The sequence below is a fragment of the Arachis duranensis genome, chromosome 7, assembly GCF_000817695.3.
Source record: "Arachis duranensis cultivar V14167 chromosome 7, aradu.V14167.gnm2.J7QH, whole genome shotgun sequence".
Lineage (NCBI taxonomy): Eukaryota > Viridiplantae > Streptophyta > Magnoliopsida > Fabales > Fabaceae > Arachis > Arachis duranensis.
Genome location: NC_029778.3, coordinates 15700877 through 15718836, shown reverse-complemented (window position 1 = coordinate 15718836; position 17960 = coordinate 15700877). Strand labels below are relative to the sequence as shown.

General features: G+C 33.1%; 2 protein-coding genes and 1 non-coding gene across 3 annotated transcripts; 1 reads left to right on the top strand and 2 right to left on the bottom strand.

Annotated features, from left to right (window-relative positions):
* Positions 1-5717: 5717 nt before the first annotated feature.
* Positions 5718-9064, bottom strand: LOC107458019 (protein DJ-1 homolog D-like). The gene is made up of 5 exons (XM_016076212.3): positions 8856-9064; positions 8518-8634; positions 7274-7714; positions 6475-6837; positions 5718-6121 (listed from the first exon to the last, which is right to left on the bottom strand). The coding sequence occupies exons 1-5, from the start codon at positions 8907-8909 to the stop codon at positions 5933-5935; spliced, it is 1164 nt and encodes a 387-aa protein (XP_015931698.1). The 5' UTR covers positions 8910-9064; the 3' UTR covers positions 5718-5932.
* A 983-nt stretch (positions 9065-10047) lies between these two features.
* On the top strand, positions 10048-10129 carry TRNAS-AGA (transfer RNA serine (anticodon AGA)). The gene has a single exon. It is a non-coding gene; the product is annotated as a tRNA-Ser (tRNA).
* A 207-nt stretch (positions 10130-10336) lies between these two features.
* Positions 10337-17601, bottom strand: LOC107458004 (uncharacterized). Its single transcript, XM_052251515.1, is given in 9 exon segments — positions 10337-10370; positions 10445-10678; positions 11305-11563; positions 13341-13665; positions 14138-15378; positions 15598-15719; positions 15721-16121; positions 16557-16676; positions 17596-17601. Coding segments are annotated over 9 exon segments (2742 nt in total).
* Between the last annotated feature and the right edge of the window lie 359 nt (positions 17602-17960).

The window sequence follows — 17960 nt, the reverse complement described above, 5'->3', positions numbered from 1 at the left end:
AAAAAATACTTCAAAATTAAATTTTCTTAAAATATATTTTAGAATTCGGTAAATATAATTAAAAATTTTAAAATAAAAAATTCATAAAATATTTTCACTTGTATTTTTTTTGTGTCTACTTTTTGTGTGTCTAAAATATTTTTACCTGTGTAAGTGCCCCCAAAACTCTATATTTTAATAATAATGTATGTTTAGAAAACAATTACAATGTTTTTTAATTTTTTAAATTCTATAATAAAAATAAGTAATAATTATAATTATTTTTAGAATATACGTTAAATATATTTCCACATGCACATATTTTTCTTATTTTGCAAGGAACGGTGTAAATTTTGGTATAAAATTTCTTTACAATAAGTCAATAACAATGCATCAAAGTTAGTTTTTTCTTAGAATTTTATTTTAGAGTTCGGTTAATATCATCAAAAGCTTAAAAAATTTTTGTGTTTTCATAAAATATTTTTACTTGTATATTCTCAATAAGTGCCGAAAAATCTATATTTTAATGGTAAAAATTATAATACAAACGAAAATTCAGATGCAGTTAACTTCATATAAAGTTGATAGTTGATCGAATCGTTAAATGATTTGATAAGTTTGACTAAATTGTCATCTAATGGTTTTCAGCTATCAATTTTACATAAAATTAACTGTATCTAAATTTCTACCTTATAATATATTTAAAAATGCAAAATATGTTTTAAATTTTATAATAAAATAAGTAATTAACAATGATAATCATTTTTTGAATATACACTAAATGTTTCTACATGCACGTATTTCTTATTTGCAAGGCAAGGTGAGATTTTTGGACGGTTGAGGTGCAAATACTTTTTAATATGAAGACTATATATCGTTACCTTTTAGAATGAAAAAGAAAACTTAAAAAAGAGTTTAGTTATCAATGAAATTTTTTTAATGAAAAATATATAAAGTTTAAGTTTTTAATATTTTTGCTATGTATTAATAAAAAACTTTAAAATTTTCTGTAACAATAACATTAGCATATGCTCTTAAAAACATTATTACGGTGGTCGGTGGGCAATATATACCATTTTTTTTAAAAAAATATTAGTTATAACTTTCCACTGAAAAAAAAATCTCTTTTTGGATTTGTACACGTGGACTACTTGTGATTGTCTCTATCTATAGATGTAAGTGTTAGTTGGCGTGGAAAGAAGACTTCAATGGAGCTTATTAGTGGAAGTGTATAGTTCTGAGCCTTAACGAAGATTATGGAAACATTTTATTCCTTAGCCTTATCCAAGAACAAGAATTGGAAGTTGAGCTGGAAAATCAAATGATTGAAGATATATAATAAAGAGATGAAAATCTTAAATCGATCATAATGTGGGAAGGCCGAAATGTTTTTTTTTTTTGGGCTAAAAAAAGAGATAAAATTAAATTAATTGGCTAGATTCATATCTAAATCTATTAGATGTTGAAACTCACTCCATAGTTGACTCCAATTCGAGTGAATATTCGCGCCAGAAGCAGTTGCTTTAACTACACAAAACTATTGGCATTCCTCTGAATTAAAAAAATAGAGATTCTCCAATTCCAATTCATGATCTCTTATATATGCTTTACCAAATCTCAAGATATCCTTACCAAGCATTTTTTGGTTTATCAAGAAAAGAACTTCTAAACAGTCTGTTTCACAAATAACCTCACAAAATCCACTATTCCAAACTAGAAGTAAACCTCTCCAAATCGCATACAGTTCAGCAAAAAGAACACTGCACACTTCGACTTTTCCAGTGCAACCTTTCAACCAATATCCATCAGAATTTCGAATGATACAACCAAAACCAACATAGCCAAAAGGAGCAAAACAACTAGCATCATAATTCAATTTAACAAAATGAGCTCGAGGTGGAACCCAATGCAAACAAAGCGAAGGAAGAGATAAAGATTGATGCATAGCGAAAATAGTGTGGAACTCCCTTATTGAATTACGAATCAAACTCACCACTTTACTAGCACTCCAAGAGTCATCTATATTAAATAAGTCATGATTCCTACTTCTCCAAATCCATCAGATGGTCAAAAAAAAATATCTCCACTCCTTGCACTTTTGTAGAGCCAATCATGTAAATTTGAGTTATCTGAATACAGGCCTAAAAGGTTTCAGACCTCTTTGGCACCAGGGCACTCTCGAAGACAATGAAGAATGGATTTGGAACCATTCTAACACCGATGACAAGTGCTAGATAAAGCTAAGTCACGACCCAAACGAAACTCTGCCAAAGAAATAGCGTTATGAAGACTGAGCCAAATCAAGAACTTGTACTTCTCAAGAATATGCATTCGCCATACCCACAACCAGTTATCACGTTCATTCCAATAAAACTTTCTTTTGGCTAGCCAACTGTATCCACTCCTAACTGAGTAGAGTCTAGAAGATGCCACACCCTACGACCAACTCGAACTCTCTTCAGCATTCAAATCCGGATCATAAGCATTCAAACGCTGTTTGACATTTTCTGGAATGTTAGAGAAAACATCGTGGAGATTCCATTGACCATCTTTTTAAATGTCTCTAATAGTTAAATCAGAGTCAGATATATGTACAAAAGGGACATCTTGAGCAATTGGGCCCTCAATATTCCAATTGTCAAACCAAAAAAATTGATCAAGTGACCCAACGCACCAAGAGAAGGCATCCTTAAGAGCACCAAAAGCCTTTGAGATACTCTTCCAAACATGAGAAGCGTTGCAAGGGACAGGGCCATCTAAAACTCCCGCATTCCTTAGATACTTCGCCCTCAATAGAGCAACCCAAGGCTTGTCTTGACAATGAAAAAGTTGCCAAATCAATTTACCAAGTAAAGATATATTAACATATGTAGGATCTCTAGCACCCAAGCCACCAAATTTCTTTGGAGTGACCACGGTCCTCCAATTAACAAGAGAAAGACCTCTGCCATCAACTTGACTTTTCCAAAAGAATTATTTCATCATAGAAGACAATTTATCACAAACCCAATTTAGAAAGAAAGATACATGCATATGATAGACAGGAATAGATGCTGCAACAGGAAGGCCGAAATGTTTGGGAAACCAAAACATAAGCTCCTAATATGTTAGTTTCGAATAAAATATAGGAAATCAACTATTTTGTTCAGTCAATTTGAACAAATTTTAAAATTACTTTATTAGGGTTGTCTAACATAACCTCCTTTTAATATACCATCACATCACGTTCCCATTCTATCTCAACACTCCTTTTTCTCCTCCACTCACATCGTCGTTCATGCCGACGGTCTTCCCCTCCACCGCTTATCCCGACACGCCTCCACTTCCGCCGGTCAGCCCAACGCGTCTCCCTCTCCAGCGCATGCGCTTCCCACCCACCCGCTCATCCATTGCTGTCATTGTTTTCACGCCACTCTTCGCTGGTGGCGTTACTGCGGTGTTGCGTCGCCCTCTCATAGAGTTGTTGCTGCGTCGTGCCGGTTTGTCATTCCGAGGCCTCATAGTTCTGGTGAAATCCATTGGAGAATGAACCATCGATGGAGCCATCAATCTGTTCATCCCGTCGCACGCGTTTTTCATGCGCCAATACGGCTATCTCGCGATTCTTGGGTGGTGCTCCATCTGCAGTCGTGGTTCTCCTCCTCCTCCTCCTCTTCTTCTTCTTCTTTCCCTTTTCTGGATGTGATTCGCATTAAGAATAAACATTCCATTTGCATGAAAAAAACATCATGTTTGCAGGAAAAATAAACATCTGGATTGGATTTAAATAGATACAATAAAATTTGCTGGATGTTTATTTTACTAGGTATGTGGATAGATATTTTTATTCTAAGGTGGATGCTTATTTAATTTAGATTGGATTTAAGTAGATACAATAAAATTTTCTTGATGTTCATTTTACTAGGTTTGTGCATGGTTATTTTCATTCTAAACCGACGTTCTTGATGAAGAAGAAGCTCAACGGCGCTGAGGTTGTCTACTAGGGAGGGAACGAAGGCGTAATGAGGGTTTGTGAGAGGGTATGAGACGATAAAAGGGTTAGAAGGTGGATGGTTAAAATGTAAAAGGTGAAAGTAGAATTTTTGAGAAGGTAATTTGTGATTGACTTTTTTTTTGGTCTTTCTATGGGCCAAGAGTGCAGCCCATTGTTCACAATCTCTATTATCTACCTAGCGAAACTGTTATTTTATTTTTGAAATTTTGAAAAATTAATATTACACATGCTAGTTAAAAAACCAACCCGTAGAGCAACTTCTCCTCTAGCGACACCAAATCATCCCTCTGGTATTTCGAGTGCCCCTTAACGTAAACTGACTGCCGCTTGCCACGTCGTCTTTCCCCAACTGCTCTCTCCGCTGCATCGTTTTCCTCTGCATCCAATTGTGTTCGCTCTGGCACGGGCGACTCTCCGTGCACGTAGCATCCCTCCTCGCGCCGCCGCAACGCTATTTAGTTCGGCAAGGGGGATGCAGCTCCTTGCGGCTGCGGGAGAATGTTCAACACCGGTTCAAGGGCGGGATTGGGCTGCACGGCACAGTGATGGCGCTCCGGAGCTCCTATCGTAGGGGTTGGAGTCGTCACCTTCGGCGAGAAGAGATGTAGCTTCTTGCTGCGATGGAGAGTGATCAGCACCGATTGGGGGCAGTGAAACAATGTTATTGGAGCGAGAGATGAAAGAGAGGATGAACGGCATGAAGGAGAGTGGGAGAAGACGGGTGGACGACATAAAAATAGAGTTAGGTTTAGATAAGGTTATAGGTTGTATACTCTTCCCGACATCTAAACTAATGGACATTCTACCTACTTTCTTGTCAAACAAATTGGACCCCGTATTATTAATGAAGAGTATACTTCATTGTTTTTATAGAAAATACTTAGCAATCAATGATATTATTTGCGCACACAATTTTTGTGAGTTAAACTCTATTTTGGTCTCTGAGATTAGTGAGTTGTATTGATTTAGTCTCTAACTTTTTAGTTGTTACAATTCAGTCTTCCAAATTTAAAAAAGTACACCAATATAGTCTTTTGTATATTTTCTATCATTAAAGCTTAACGTTAGTTGTTAGTGATGTAGCTCAAAGCTTATTACGCTAGATATATTAAAATGACATCGTATGCATTTTGATGCTAAAGAAGGCACTAAATAACATTATTTGAGGGTTTAAACAATACTAAAACGTTACGCTCCTCCCTTTTGAATAATACTAATTGTTTAAACCTTCAAGCGCTAAAAAACGCGTACAATGTCATTTTAATATATTTAGCATGACAAGGCTTGAGCCACGTTACTAATAGTGTTGAGTTTTAATGACAGAAAATATATCAATCTATGTAACTAAAATATAATAATTAAAAAGTCAAAAACTAAATCAATACAACTAATCAATCTCAAGAATTAAAGTGGAGATTAACCCTTTGTTTATAAATACTAAATATAATTTAAAAACGGACATCAAGAATTAAAGTGTAGTAAGAACTACATCAAAATCCTCACGCAATAAAAGGTAAAATTTAAGATGATCATTATTATAATAGTTATTGTGACTATATAATTTTGGCAATACTTTTTTTTAAGTAATATAAAATTAAGATAATATATTTTCTTATGTTTTTGCAACACTTTTAACTTTTATTTTTCAAATTAAAAAATATTTTTAAATATTACCAAAATTACCTAACAACTTTAGTCACCACAATAATATCCACCGCTATCCACCCACTAAAAATTGATATCAACTCTTCATACGAAAACTTGGTGAACGAAAAATCATTTCTCATATTCCATTAGTGGGAAAAAGAAATTGCACACAGAAATGTATAAAAAGCATTTTTATTTTCTCTTTTTATTTGGTTACATATAGTGGAGGACCTAATGGCACTTGAGCTAAGGCTCATTTGGCTAACATGCAAGAATACTTTATTATTATAGATTCCGTTGCAAACTACTAAACTAGAAAGAAACACTAATACCAAGTAATGCCATGAGGTGAGAAATGAAGTGAGGGTGACTTAGCCATGAAGCACCAGTAATTAAGTTTCCATCAGTGATGCAAAGTGTAATGGGATTTGGTTCAATCCATGTTGCTCCTGCTAATACCATATTAAGCTTCATTGCAGGGTATGCAGTTACTTTCCTTCCCTATTATTACAACAAGAAGTGAAATATGTCACCATATAATAAATAAAATATCATATACTCATCATATTGTAATGCACGTCAGTTATGTCACTTGATACTTGCAGATAAAACAAGAGTTCAGAGAAATTAAACACTAATTAATGTGATACTGATTTGGATTAATGAATGTAGAGAATAAATACGTAGTTTAAATTGTTTGGGGTATTTTCAACAAAATATACAATATCCGTAAGAAAGTGAATAATGTGTCAAGTGCTTTTTGCTAGGCATATATGCAATATTTTAGAAGTTGCACAAAAAATCGGTCACTAAATTAACTATCATGTATTTATGTATAAATACATGAATAATACCTTGAGGACATTAGCAGCAACCAAAATCTGTTGTCCATAGCTGATTGCAGCAATTGGCTTATTGCTTTCAACAAAATGCTTCACCCAAGAGATGATAGTCTCATTCAAGGCCAAATACTCGGCGGCTCTACCTCCGGGAATGACAAGCGCGTCGTAGCCGGAAGCATCCACGTCGCCGAAGGTAGCATTCAGAACAAAGTCATGCCCTGGCTTCTCAATGAAATGTTGATAACCTTCGAAATCATGAATAGCAGTTGGGCAGGTGTCACCAGATTTCTTCTTGGGACAAACAGCATCAACATGGCATCCTAAAGCTCTAAGGGCTTCAAAGGGAACCATCACTTCATAATCTTCCATGTAATCCTGAATTTTAATTTAAGGACATGCATGTCATTGTGTACTAATAATCTTCCACTCTAAGCAGCATAAACTTATAGGTCTTTCATCTTATGTACTCTTATTTTTTTTATGTGACTAACCCCTCACACTTGCTACTCAAACATGTACCCTGAAAACATGAATTAATTTTGAGTAAATGTCTTTCTCGATCTTTGACCAAAATACACAATGGAAAAAGCAGTTTTTCATAATTTGAAAATCTTAATCAATTCTCAATCATTTAAGTAATTGGTCTAAGCAATCTTGTAAACGGCTGATGTGTCAAGGACTGTCTAGACTAGTTACTTGAATGGTTAGACAGCTACTTTGTCTTTCGAATAAACCGAAAAGACAGTTTACATATTAATTTTCTACCATTAGCAACATAAATAATAAAAAAAAAAAACAAGTGAAAACATACCCCACAAAGAAGGAGGATTCTCTTGGCGGTAGCAGTTATAGTCCCTCCCATAGCCTTAACCAAATGATGAATGCTTTGTGCATGTGCAAGATAACAAACAGAAGAAATGATATTACCATCCACCACAAATGATTCCAAGCTTTGAGGTTCAACCCAATTAGCACCAGCAGCTATCAATGTAGGTCCAACAGGAGCATATGCAGTGATCTGGCGGTTCTTGAGCGCGTTGGCGGCTGCAAGAAGCACCTGACTGTGACAATAGGTAGCAATAGGCTTCCCTGAAGTGCTGAACTCCCTCACCAACTCCACCACGCGCACATTCTGAGTAAGATACTCTGGTGCTCTGCCACCAGGTAACACCAATGCATCATAGTTTGAGCCTTCAACCTCATCAAATGTTGCATTCAGAGTGAAATTGTGACCGCGTGTTTCTGAGTAAGTCTGAGTGCCAAGGACATCAATATCAACATCAAAGATCAAAACTTCAGGGCCATTTGGTTTGCGTTTTTATTTGGTGAAAAAAAAAAAGTTGAAAAGAAAACAAAACTGTATGGTTTTTAATACAAACAATGCTACAAGACTAATAAATATTATTATCTTGTTAATAATAATTTGTATTTATATTTATATTTACAGGAGTTTTGCACATAAGAAGAATATAATTTGTAAAATTTACATACATGAATCAATAGAGTTTATACTCATATTTTTTAGAATTTGTTAAAGACAATTTAATATTTATACAAAAAATTCTAAAAATTGTTGATCTTCAAAAATTTTCTCTTTCAACATTTCACCTTTTTTCTCCAAAAAATTCTAAAATTAGAAAATACTGAAAATGAAAAAAAAATACCCCTAGCTTGTAAAACTCAACGGCAAAGTCAAGAAAATAATAATCTAGTACAAAAAGGGGAAAGAAATCAAGTACTAAGATGGAAACTTTTGCATGCAATATTCAATAATAATAAACTAAACCCAGACAAGTTCAAGTGCCAACATGAAAATTTAGCATACAAAACCAAGAAATAAAAAGTTAAGCACCAATGTTGAAAATAAAAGAAACCCAGAAAATTCAAGTGCCAAGAAGAAAAGTTTAGCATGCAATGCTCAGTAACAAAACAAACCCATAAGAAATTTGAACACCAAGATGAAAACTTTAGCATGGTATGCTCAGTAACAAAAACCAAACCCATTAGAAAATTAAGTATCAAGAATTGAAACGAATTTTAACATGGCAGAGAGACCTGATGACCAGCCATCTGTTCAGTGGCGGTTACACAGAAATCACCGGCCTTCCGTCCGGGACAAACGGCGTCGACGGCGACACCATAGCCTTGCAGTGCTTGAAATGGAACCATGGCCTACAATAGTAAAAGTTTCAAGTAGTACTATCATTTTCAACATCAAAATTTTGTTACACTAAAGAGAAAAACTAAAGTTCACAACTTCACATTGATGTACATACTATGTTACAAAATCATAACTCTTAAATCATAGTATATACTTATAATTATGAATAAGAAGTAGTTAAGACTTTAAGACTCAATTTCTGAGTTTAAAGAGAGGTTAGATGAAGATGTACCTCATAGTCCTCAGCAAACTCACCAGCAATTAGAAGAACCCTTTTGGAAGCCATTGAAGTTGCAGGGAATCAGAATCAGAGAATGGTGCTTTTGTTGATCCAAGGTTGTCCGTAACAAACACAATCACATAAAGCCAAAAGAATTAGTACAACTGATAAGAATTAGTACAAAGAATGGTGCTTTTATGGTCCTCTGTTCTTTTATTATCTTTGCTTTTGTGCTTTTGTGTTCTGAGAACATGATCAGAGCCTATATATAGTTAACATTTCTCAAGTAAAAAATTTTGTTTATTAAAAATAATTAAATCACTAATTTAATATACTGAATATTCTTTATTTAATGAGCTAAAATCAGTAAAAAAATTATTAACTTATCTAAGAATATGGAATGACTCATTTTCACTTTTATAATCAACTTTCAAAAATAAGAGGATGATAATGTATGTTACTCCAAAATTATTAAGTCAATAAGCTTCTTGAAAAACCCCGGGTTGCATTAGTGGGTGCAAAGAGAATTAGAGAAATAAGGGATAATAGAATGTATTTTAGTAATTAATGAAAATATAGTTAAATGGGAGTGACATTTGTAATTTTAGAATGGTAAAAACCTTTTTTTTTAAAATAATATAATCAAATAGATTAACATTGTAATCAAAATATGAATAAAAACTAAAAAAATAAAAAAAATTTACAGTGGTGGCTAAGAATTTAGTGGTTCATTTTTGTGTTCATAAAAAAATTTAATTATTTTGTTGCAAAAATTCTGATTATTTTAGTAGTTGATTAATTTATTAAAATATTATGTTAAACACATATAAATATACGCAAGAATAATCATGAAATCAGTTGTTTGTATAGAATATATATTATAATTCAAGATACATATTAAAAACGAGTTACACAATATATATATATATTTATACACAAATATATAATGATTAATTTTTGGTGTCCACATAATATTTTTAATTTGATAATAACAGGTGTTTTATGCCAAAATTTAAAGTTTACAGGACCTAATCCATGTTTTCCATTTTTCATATAAAAAATAAGCACTAATCCACGTTTCCATTTTGTTTCACGTTTTGATCGCCATTATTAATCCATGTTTTGCATTACATTATTATATCAAAAGATGGTGAGAGTAAAATAACCTATTAAATATGATAGTCTATAAAAAAATAACAAAAAGGTGGACGTGCCGGAGTGGTTATCGGGCATGACTAGAAATCATGTGGGTTTTGCCCGCGCAGGTTCGAATCCTGCCGTTCACGTTTTTTCATTTTAATGCCCATAATATACTAAAGTAAGGTTGAAACAAAGGTCTTTAGGGATGGCATGTTCCATGGCATTGCATCAACCTTGGTTTATGTGCTCTGCCCAAAGAGAACCTCACAAAAATTACAATCTACCATTAAAGTAAACAACAGAAAAATACAATGTGTTCTCTCTCTGTTTTTTCCAGCCATAAGTAGTAATAATTAAATTTCATATGAGCCCATGTTGGAAACTAACCTATAATGATATACATTAATTTATATTCAAATGAACATACATATAAAGTTAGCAAGTTATAAGATTCCACATACCTCAAGGAAGTAGAAGCCGTATTAGAATTGTCCCATAAACTAAGTTTCATGAATGGTGCCTCCAGTGAATCAAGGTCAAGGTCCCACAAGGAATTCTCAATGGCCTGAGCCAGTTTCTCATCCTCATAAGCATTGTGGAAGCATTTTCTTTCCTTAGCATCAAGAACCAGTTCCCTCCATACACTGTTACGGTTCATCAAAGTTGATGCATTTCCTAATATCCAAAGGCAATATCTGTGCATAAAACCAAACCAAAAGTTTTTCAATAAAAAAGAACTAAATCTCACCATTTAGAGCATGATCATAACATATATTGACAATAAAAAATACTATTCGTATACCAAAATCAGCCACTAAATTCAACCACCAATATATTTGTGTATAAATATATGTATGGTTTAATTTATTTTCAATATGTATTTATATTCCAACATGTATTTTATACTTGTGGCTGACTTTAGTGGTTGATTTTGGTGTATACGTTAGCATAATTGATTTACAATATATAATGAATTCAAAGTAGGTACATTTTTTCTTAGAGTATGAAATCTTAAATTACAAAAATGCACTTAATTAATCCTATATTTTGAACTTCTAATGATATTTTAGTTATATATAGAATTTAATTTTGACACATTATCTTAATAAAACAATTTTATACGTAGATCCAATCATTAAACAAAAAATGTTCACAAAAATAACAATGTTTTACATCAATCGCATGAATGGTTATCCAAAAAAAAGAATGTAATTTTATAACTGCGTAAAAACAGTGTATCAAAATTAAACCATGTATACTAATAGTAAAAGTAATTAAATAAAATATCACTAAATAAACGAATTTTATATAAGTAGCATACCTAGCCCTTGTCAATGCCACATTTGTTCTTTGTCTATTTGAAAGAAAACCAATATTTCCAACACCATTGGATCTCACAGTTGATATTATAATTATGTCTTCTTCACCACCTTGAAAACCATCAACAGAACGAACACTCACAGAGAAGTTAGGATCACTGTCTGAAATATATTGCTTTATGGTCTTCTGGATTTCATGTACTTGACCATTGTATGGAGATATGATTCCTATGCTAACTTTCTTTCTTCTTGTCAAACATTCTGGCAAGAGAGGGAAAAGAAATAATATCATATAACTATGTTTTTATTCCCTATAATTGTGTGTTTAAATGTTTCAAAATTGTTTTGGTCCCATTAAAAGTTTTGCTTGGTGTTGGTTTCTCATTTTTTTATATAGGTAAGTTCCTTGGTTCCTATCATCTAAACTTCCTATTAAATTACGATATTATAAATAATCAACAAAATTTAGGAAATATTTGTATGGATAAAAAATAAAGTTCTTGATGTTTGAATCAACTAAATAAATATTTTAAAATAGAGTAATAACTAAGGTCATAATCCAATCTCTTAGGTAGCATTTGTTTTGAGGTACTGGGACGGAGACTGGGAGATTGGAATTCAGTATCATGTTTATTAGTCCAGAGATTGATACTAAAATTTCAGTCTCTATCTCCAAAATTTTAGTATTTCAGTACCTCCAAAAAGTAGAGATACAAAGGACTAAAATTTTTGGAGAGAGACTAAAACTTTAATAACATTTTTTACTTAAAATACCGCTATTTCAATTAATTAAGTTCAACTTCACTCTTTTTGTAAATTAAATTAGAGCTTCATTCTTATTTTATTCTCTGTCTCTCACATTACACCAAACACAATACTGAGACTTATTTGAATCGCTATCTCGCTCTCCGTCAGTGTGTGTTTGGATTACAGTTTGCAAACGAGAGTTTGCATAAAATTGATTTTGCAAACTTGATTTTGGTCAAAAGTAGGTTTGTGTTAAAGTGATTTATGTTTGGTAATTTTTGTATCAAAATAGATTATAGTAAAATAAATATTGTTTGGTTTATACCATTCAAAAGCACTTTTAGATAAAAAATTACTAAAATGGACATCAACTTAGATTTTTTTTACATTATCCTATTGTTTTAATTTAGATATTTAAATAGATTTTATTAGTTAATTTTATAATAAAATTAATATTTATTTACTAAAATAAAAATAACAAGATAAAATATATTTAAATAAAAATATAAAACATAAATTTTAAAAGGAAAGAAAGCAATGAACCTTAAAAGGGAGCTAGAAAGAGTGCAGATGAAGGAAAATGAATCAGTCCAAGAATTTGCTGATAAACTCCTAGACTTAACCAATAAATTGGCACTGTTGGGTACTGATCTTGGAGAGGAAAGACTTGTCGAGAAGCTCCTGTGTTCTGTACCTGAAAGATTTGAAGCTACTATAGCATCTCTTGAGAACACAAGAGAAATCTCAGAGATGCCATTTGCTGAAGCAGTTAGTGCTCTTCAAGCACAAGAACAAAGGAGGGTAGATAGTTGCTTCTTGTAAATGCTGGTTTTGCCAGCAGAATCACTTCTGCGTTCATGAAAAAAAAAATTGCCAAACCAAAAGTTGAAACTTTCAAGAAATTTAAACGTGCTTCTTCCCTTCCAACGGGTTTTCCAAACACACCTTAGTCTCTCAGTTTCTGTCTCTCTTTCAAACACTAACTTAATTATCGTCCTAATACATAAATGAGTAAAAATTCAAATAATTATCATATTTTTCGAAAATATGAAAAAGATAAAAAAATTAAAACTTTTTTATTTAAAAATTAGGAAGATAATTAAAAAGATGAGTTAGAACTCGTTATTTTTCTTTAAAATATCTATAATTTCTAATGACATGGTAAGACTAAATACCAAGAATCCAAGATCATGGCAAAAGTTTTATAGAGACTAAAATTAAAATGACCTATATTTATAGGGACTAAAGGATATTCAAGCTTAATTACAAATGATGAGAAAGATAAACTAACCTTTTCTAAGGCTTTGAATAATCTGTGAGACAGCAGCAGCCTCAGCAATGTTCTTCAAACTATGATCATGATTAGACTGCTCTTTACCCCTTGATATGTTGATGAAAGAGTAGGAGCCATACATTTTCCCTTTAAGGAATTGTTTTTTGTAGCTTGTTAATTTGACAATGGATGCATCAGCAAGTTGCTTATCATAGAACTCTTCACTTGGGAATTTGCTAATTGATGGATGCATCCTATACTGAATATTAAGCATGTGCCTCTCTTTTCCCAACAATACCAATCTCTCAAACAAACTTCTTCCAAATTCAGCCTTCTCAGCTATCTAAAATTTGATCAATTAACATATTAGATAATGATCTTCAATAATAAACAAAATTCAAAACAACTAAGTTACTAAACCAAAGTAGGAGTATCTACTAGAATATTTAAAAAGATTAACAAGCAAAACTACTTGGTTAGGGTGTTTTAAACACGGGTTCAAACCATGGAAACAACCATCGATATAATTTTCAGGTTAAGCTGTATACATTACACCCTTTAGGTGTGGTCCTGAGTTAACGCGAAATGCTTGTGCACCGAATTGCCTTTTTTTTTTTTTAATTGATACGGTGGAATAAACACATTCATAATTCAATTCGCTTAAGTCTGCAACATGGACTCCACTACCAGAAAGTTTCCTTTAAAAGATTTCAGAATCTAAACCAAACTCACATTTTTGTGACCTAATTTCATATATGGTAATCAAGTAAACAACTCTTTTTCCCTATATTTTAGTGCTTGAGCAACCAAAGTACCTTGCTTTTAACCAATGCAGGAAGCTGTCTTTCATCACCTATTAGAACAGCATGTTGAAGACCAGGAAGTTGCAATGGAATTGCTGATTCACATTCTCTCAGCTGTGCTGCTTCATCAATAACTACAAACCGGAACATTTCCCCTTCTTGAGTATGCAGTTTAGAAGAACTTGATGCAGTACAAAATACTAAGCATGCTTTCTCAATGCAAAACATTGAAATGCCAACTTTGCTTGTGATCCAAGGAAGCGAAATTGAACGTGATAGTGAACTTAGTATGCTTTGTAGGCTTTTTCCATCTTCACATTGATGAAAGTCTTGTTTGAACTTGGTATTCCGTAGCGAAGTTTCCAAAGATTTCAACAAATCCAGAGCAATGAACATTTTCTTTACCACTTTGAATGAAATCATAGATGTTGGTAGGTGAGTATACAAGGCTTTCATGAACAACTTGAGCCTACCTCCAATGTTACTGAACCTTTGCTTCACAAATTGCTCCATTGTCATACCAGCAGCACTCATCTTTTTATCTTCAACATACAAATTGTAAGATTCTACAACCCCATTGAATTTCTTCTCAACAAATTGCTCAAATGTCAAAAGGTTAGAACTCTTCACTTTTCTCTTGTATGAAGAATATGCACGTTTTACATTGCTGTTACTTTTCTTAGCAGATTCTTCCAATGACATTAGATCCTCCTTATCATTCAGTTCACACCTATATTGTTGATTGGGGTTCTTCAGTAACTTGATCATAAGTTCCAAGTGATGTTTCCACCCGGTTAATGGCATAAAACACTTTAAAAGCTCTTCCACTCTATAATCAAGAAACACATCTTCAAGACCGGGAAAATTGTCCACTTTCATTCTGTTTTTGTTGCCAAATAGCAAAATGTTACCAAGGCCATAAGTATCAAACTTCTATGACTGCTTAAACAAACTATGCAGGCGAGACGCCAAGGTCAACACTGCATTATTAGTTGGAGCACATGTCAATGTTCTGATCTTCGACCGGAGCAATGAATATAACAAGCAAGCAACAGTCTTTGTTTTGCCGGTTCCCGGGGGGCCCCATATAAGTTTAACATTATGACTGTAATGGCATTTGCTCATAGCAACACAGCTTAGAACAGAATCTCTTTGAGATTCATTCAGATTCTGAGCACGGATTATGCTTTGTGCTGAAGATTGAGCTGGAGACTCAGTCATGTTTTCTCCAGAACAGCAAAAAATCTGACAGACTTCTTTAATCTGTATAAAATATGGTATAACCATTGGAAATAAAAATAAGAAATCAAATATATTCAACAAAAGTAACAGCATATCAAAATCAGAGAACAATGCATGAACATCTATAAAATGAGTCTCATGTAGAAAATGTTTCCATCAGTGTTCAATTAGTTATTGGTACAAAAAAGTTTGCAACTAGCCTCAATTATGCTTTTCAAATAACACTTAACTTACATTTGAATTAGGCTCATGCTGCAGAACTTTTTCAATAATGTTTATCTTTTCATCAACATTCAGTGCTCGCCAAATGCGAATATTTGTGGTCATGTTCGACAGATATACAACATAGAGAATCCATATCCAAGCATTTAGATGAAAGTACATCAATCTCATCAGTAAATTCATCTTCTGATCCACAAATATAAGCAATATGGTATTGCATTTTAGGCCTGTTCAAGTCATATATCCCTTTTGGTCTAACATCTGTGAAAGCAACAATGTCTCCAAATTCAGGTTCATATTTCCCAACATTTTGAACTTCTTCAGTGACCTTCTTTACTCTCATTTTATAGAACAAGGCCTTGGGAGGTTTGAAGTCCTTGGACCTTTGAATCGTCATGACCTCACGAAATGGAGCTTGAGAAACAGCTTCTATTCCTGAGCACAGATCACTGTGAGTTTCCTCAATCAGTGGGAAAATAAATGAGTTCAAGTACTCCTTTGTTGAGGAGAATGAGAGTGGAATCTTCTGAACCTGTGAAGAAAAACATTTTATCTCCTAGAAGATCAAAATGGTATAGAAAGTGCAACCAATATAGATAATAAGATTAACATCATTTGAGGCATAATATATAACTATTATATTACAAAGTTATAGTGCTTCCCTTCTTGCTAAGAAATTTCATTATCTACTTACAGCAGAAAAAGCAATGCTTGTATTAATCTTTTTGAAGAGAAGTTGAAATTAAGAATACAATTAGTTTGCAAATTTGTGATTAAAAATACACGAGCAACTTTGTACGTATGAAGAACAGCACTCTTTCAATTCTACATTTTGTTTCCTCACTCTGTTAAAAATTTAAAAACAGAACAAAAACAGAAAACTTACTAGGATAAATAAAAAGAATAATATAAGAATATCAAAGGCTAAAGAATATTGAACATAAAACAATAATAATAAAAAAAAGACCTTGTCTTTGTAGAGCTTGTGGTTGAGAACATCATGGAGAGTCCATGAGAACATAATATCCAACATCCTTGATCCTTTTTTCTTTTCTCTCTGAATTCTAAATGACACAAATAAAGAATACTAGTCACAATTTTTTTTTTCTTTATTTTGTTGACGTATATATAGCAGTCAGCCAGTCACAATAACTGAAGGAAACAGAACCGTCCACACTACAAAACTTCAAACCACATTAGTATATAGTAGTGAAGAATAATTAGCTGTAGTAAATAGGAACAAAAAGGTAACATTAAACGAAACTAATTAGTCTTTGTTCTGTTTGACCGGGACACTGAAAAAAGCCAAATAAAAAAAATAATAATATTATATCATCAATAAATATTATTATTTTGAGTCGATATTTAAAACGTAATAGTTTACACCACATTTACAAAGATTTGCATACATAAAATACATCATTTCTATTTATATTTACTATAGTTTATACATATAAATTTAAAGATGATGGTTCTAGTTGAACTTGAGAAGGGGGTTGAATCAAGTTGGTTAAAAACTCAAATTTTCTTATTCTGCTTTTGCTGTTGCTCGAGTTGCAGGAGATTATTTGAAATAGTCTCATACGCAGAACATTAAAAGAAGAGAGAAGAGGAGAAAGGGACCAGCATGTATCCTGGTTCGGATTCTTAGTGCCATGAATCCTACATCCAGTCTCCACCACAAACCATGGTGGAATTTCACTATAATTCTCAGATTACATTCACCAATACTATTGAATTAATTCCTAATCCAACTAGTATCTACCCCTAAGCTTTATACACCAAAGCTTAGCAACCCCAAAGTGCTATCCCAACTTGGAAGGGGAATCTACACAGATTCAACTCTCACCAAGTGCTAACCCAACTTGGCAAGGAAAACTAATCCTAGTTCATAAACCCAAATTACATCAGAAATCTGTGGCTATTTTACATCACTCTTGCCTTTTCTCTCTTGGCTTTTGATCCTCACACAATTGCCTTTTTCAAAACAGAAAATAACGCAATACAGCCATAACATAAAATCAGAATTAAGCTTTAAGTAGAAGAAAGAGATTCCAGCTCTATGTTAGAGATGGTGCTCTGAATATGTGTGCTCTCTTCCTTAACTTTCAAATGTTGGAGTGAAGCTTGCTATATATCTTCATCTTGGCTTCATTGTAGCTTCATCCTTTTGCTTGTCCTTGCTGCCCGTTGGAGCTGGCACAGCTAGCAAGCTGTCCTTCTTCATCATGCTCCACTACCCCTACTGCTGGAGGAGCTCGTCCACTACATCTGTGGTCCTTGGTGTTTCTTTCTTCCATGGCATGCTCTTCTTTTTCATTCTGTTCCATTTCTCTGTTGTTGCAAGTTTGTGTTTTGCTCAACCACAATC

Excerpts from the sequence above, each read along its gene's own strand:
- LOC107458019 (XM_016076212.3), bottom strand. The coding sequence starts at position 8,909 with ATGGCTTCCAAAAGGGTTCTTCTAATTGCTGGTGAGTTTGCTGAGGAC. Across the intron at positions 7,715-8,517 it reads AACAGATGGCTGGTCATCAG|ACTTACTCAGAAACACGCGG; the intron begins GTCTCTCTGCCA and ends CTTGGCACTCAG. Across the intron at positions 6,122-6,474 it reads TTGCTGCTAATGTCCTCAAG|GGAAGGAAAGTAACTGCATA; the intron begins GTATTATTCATG and ends TTGTAATAATAG.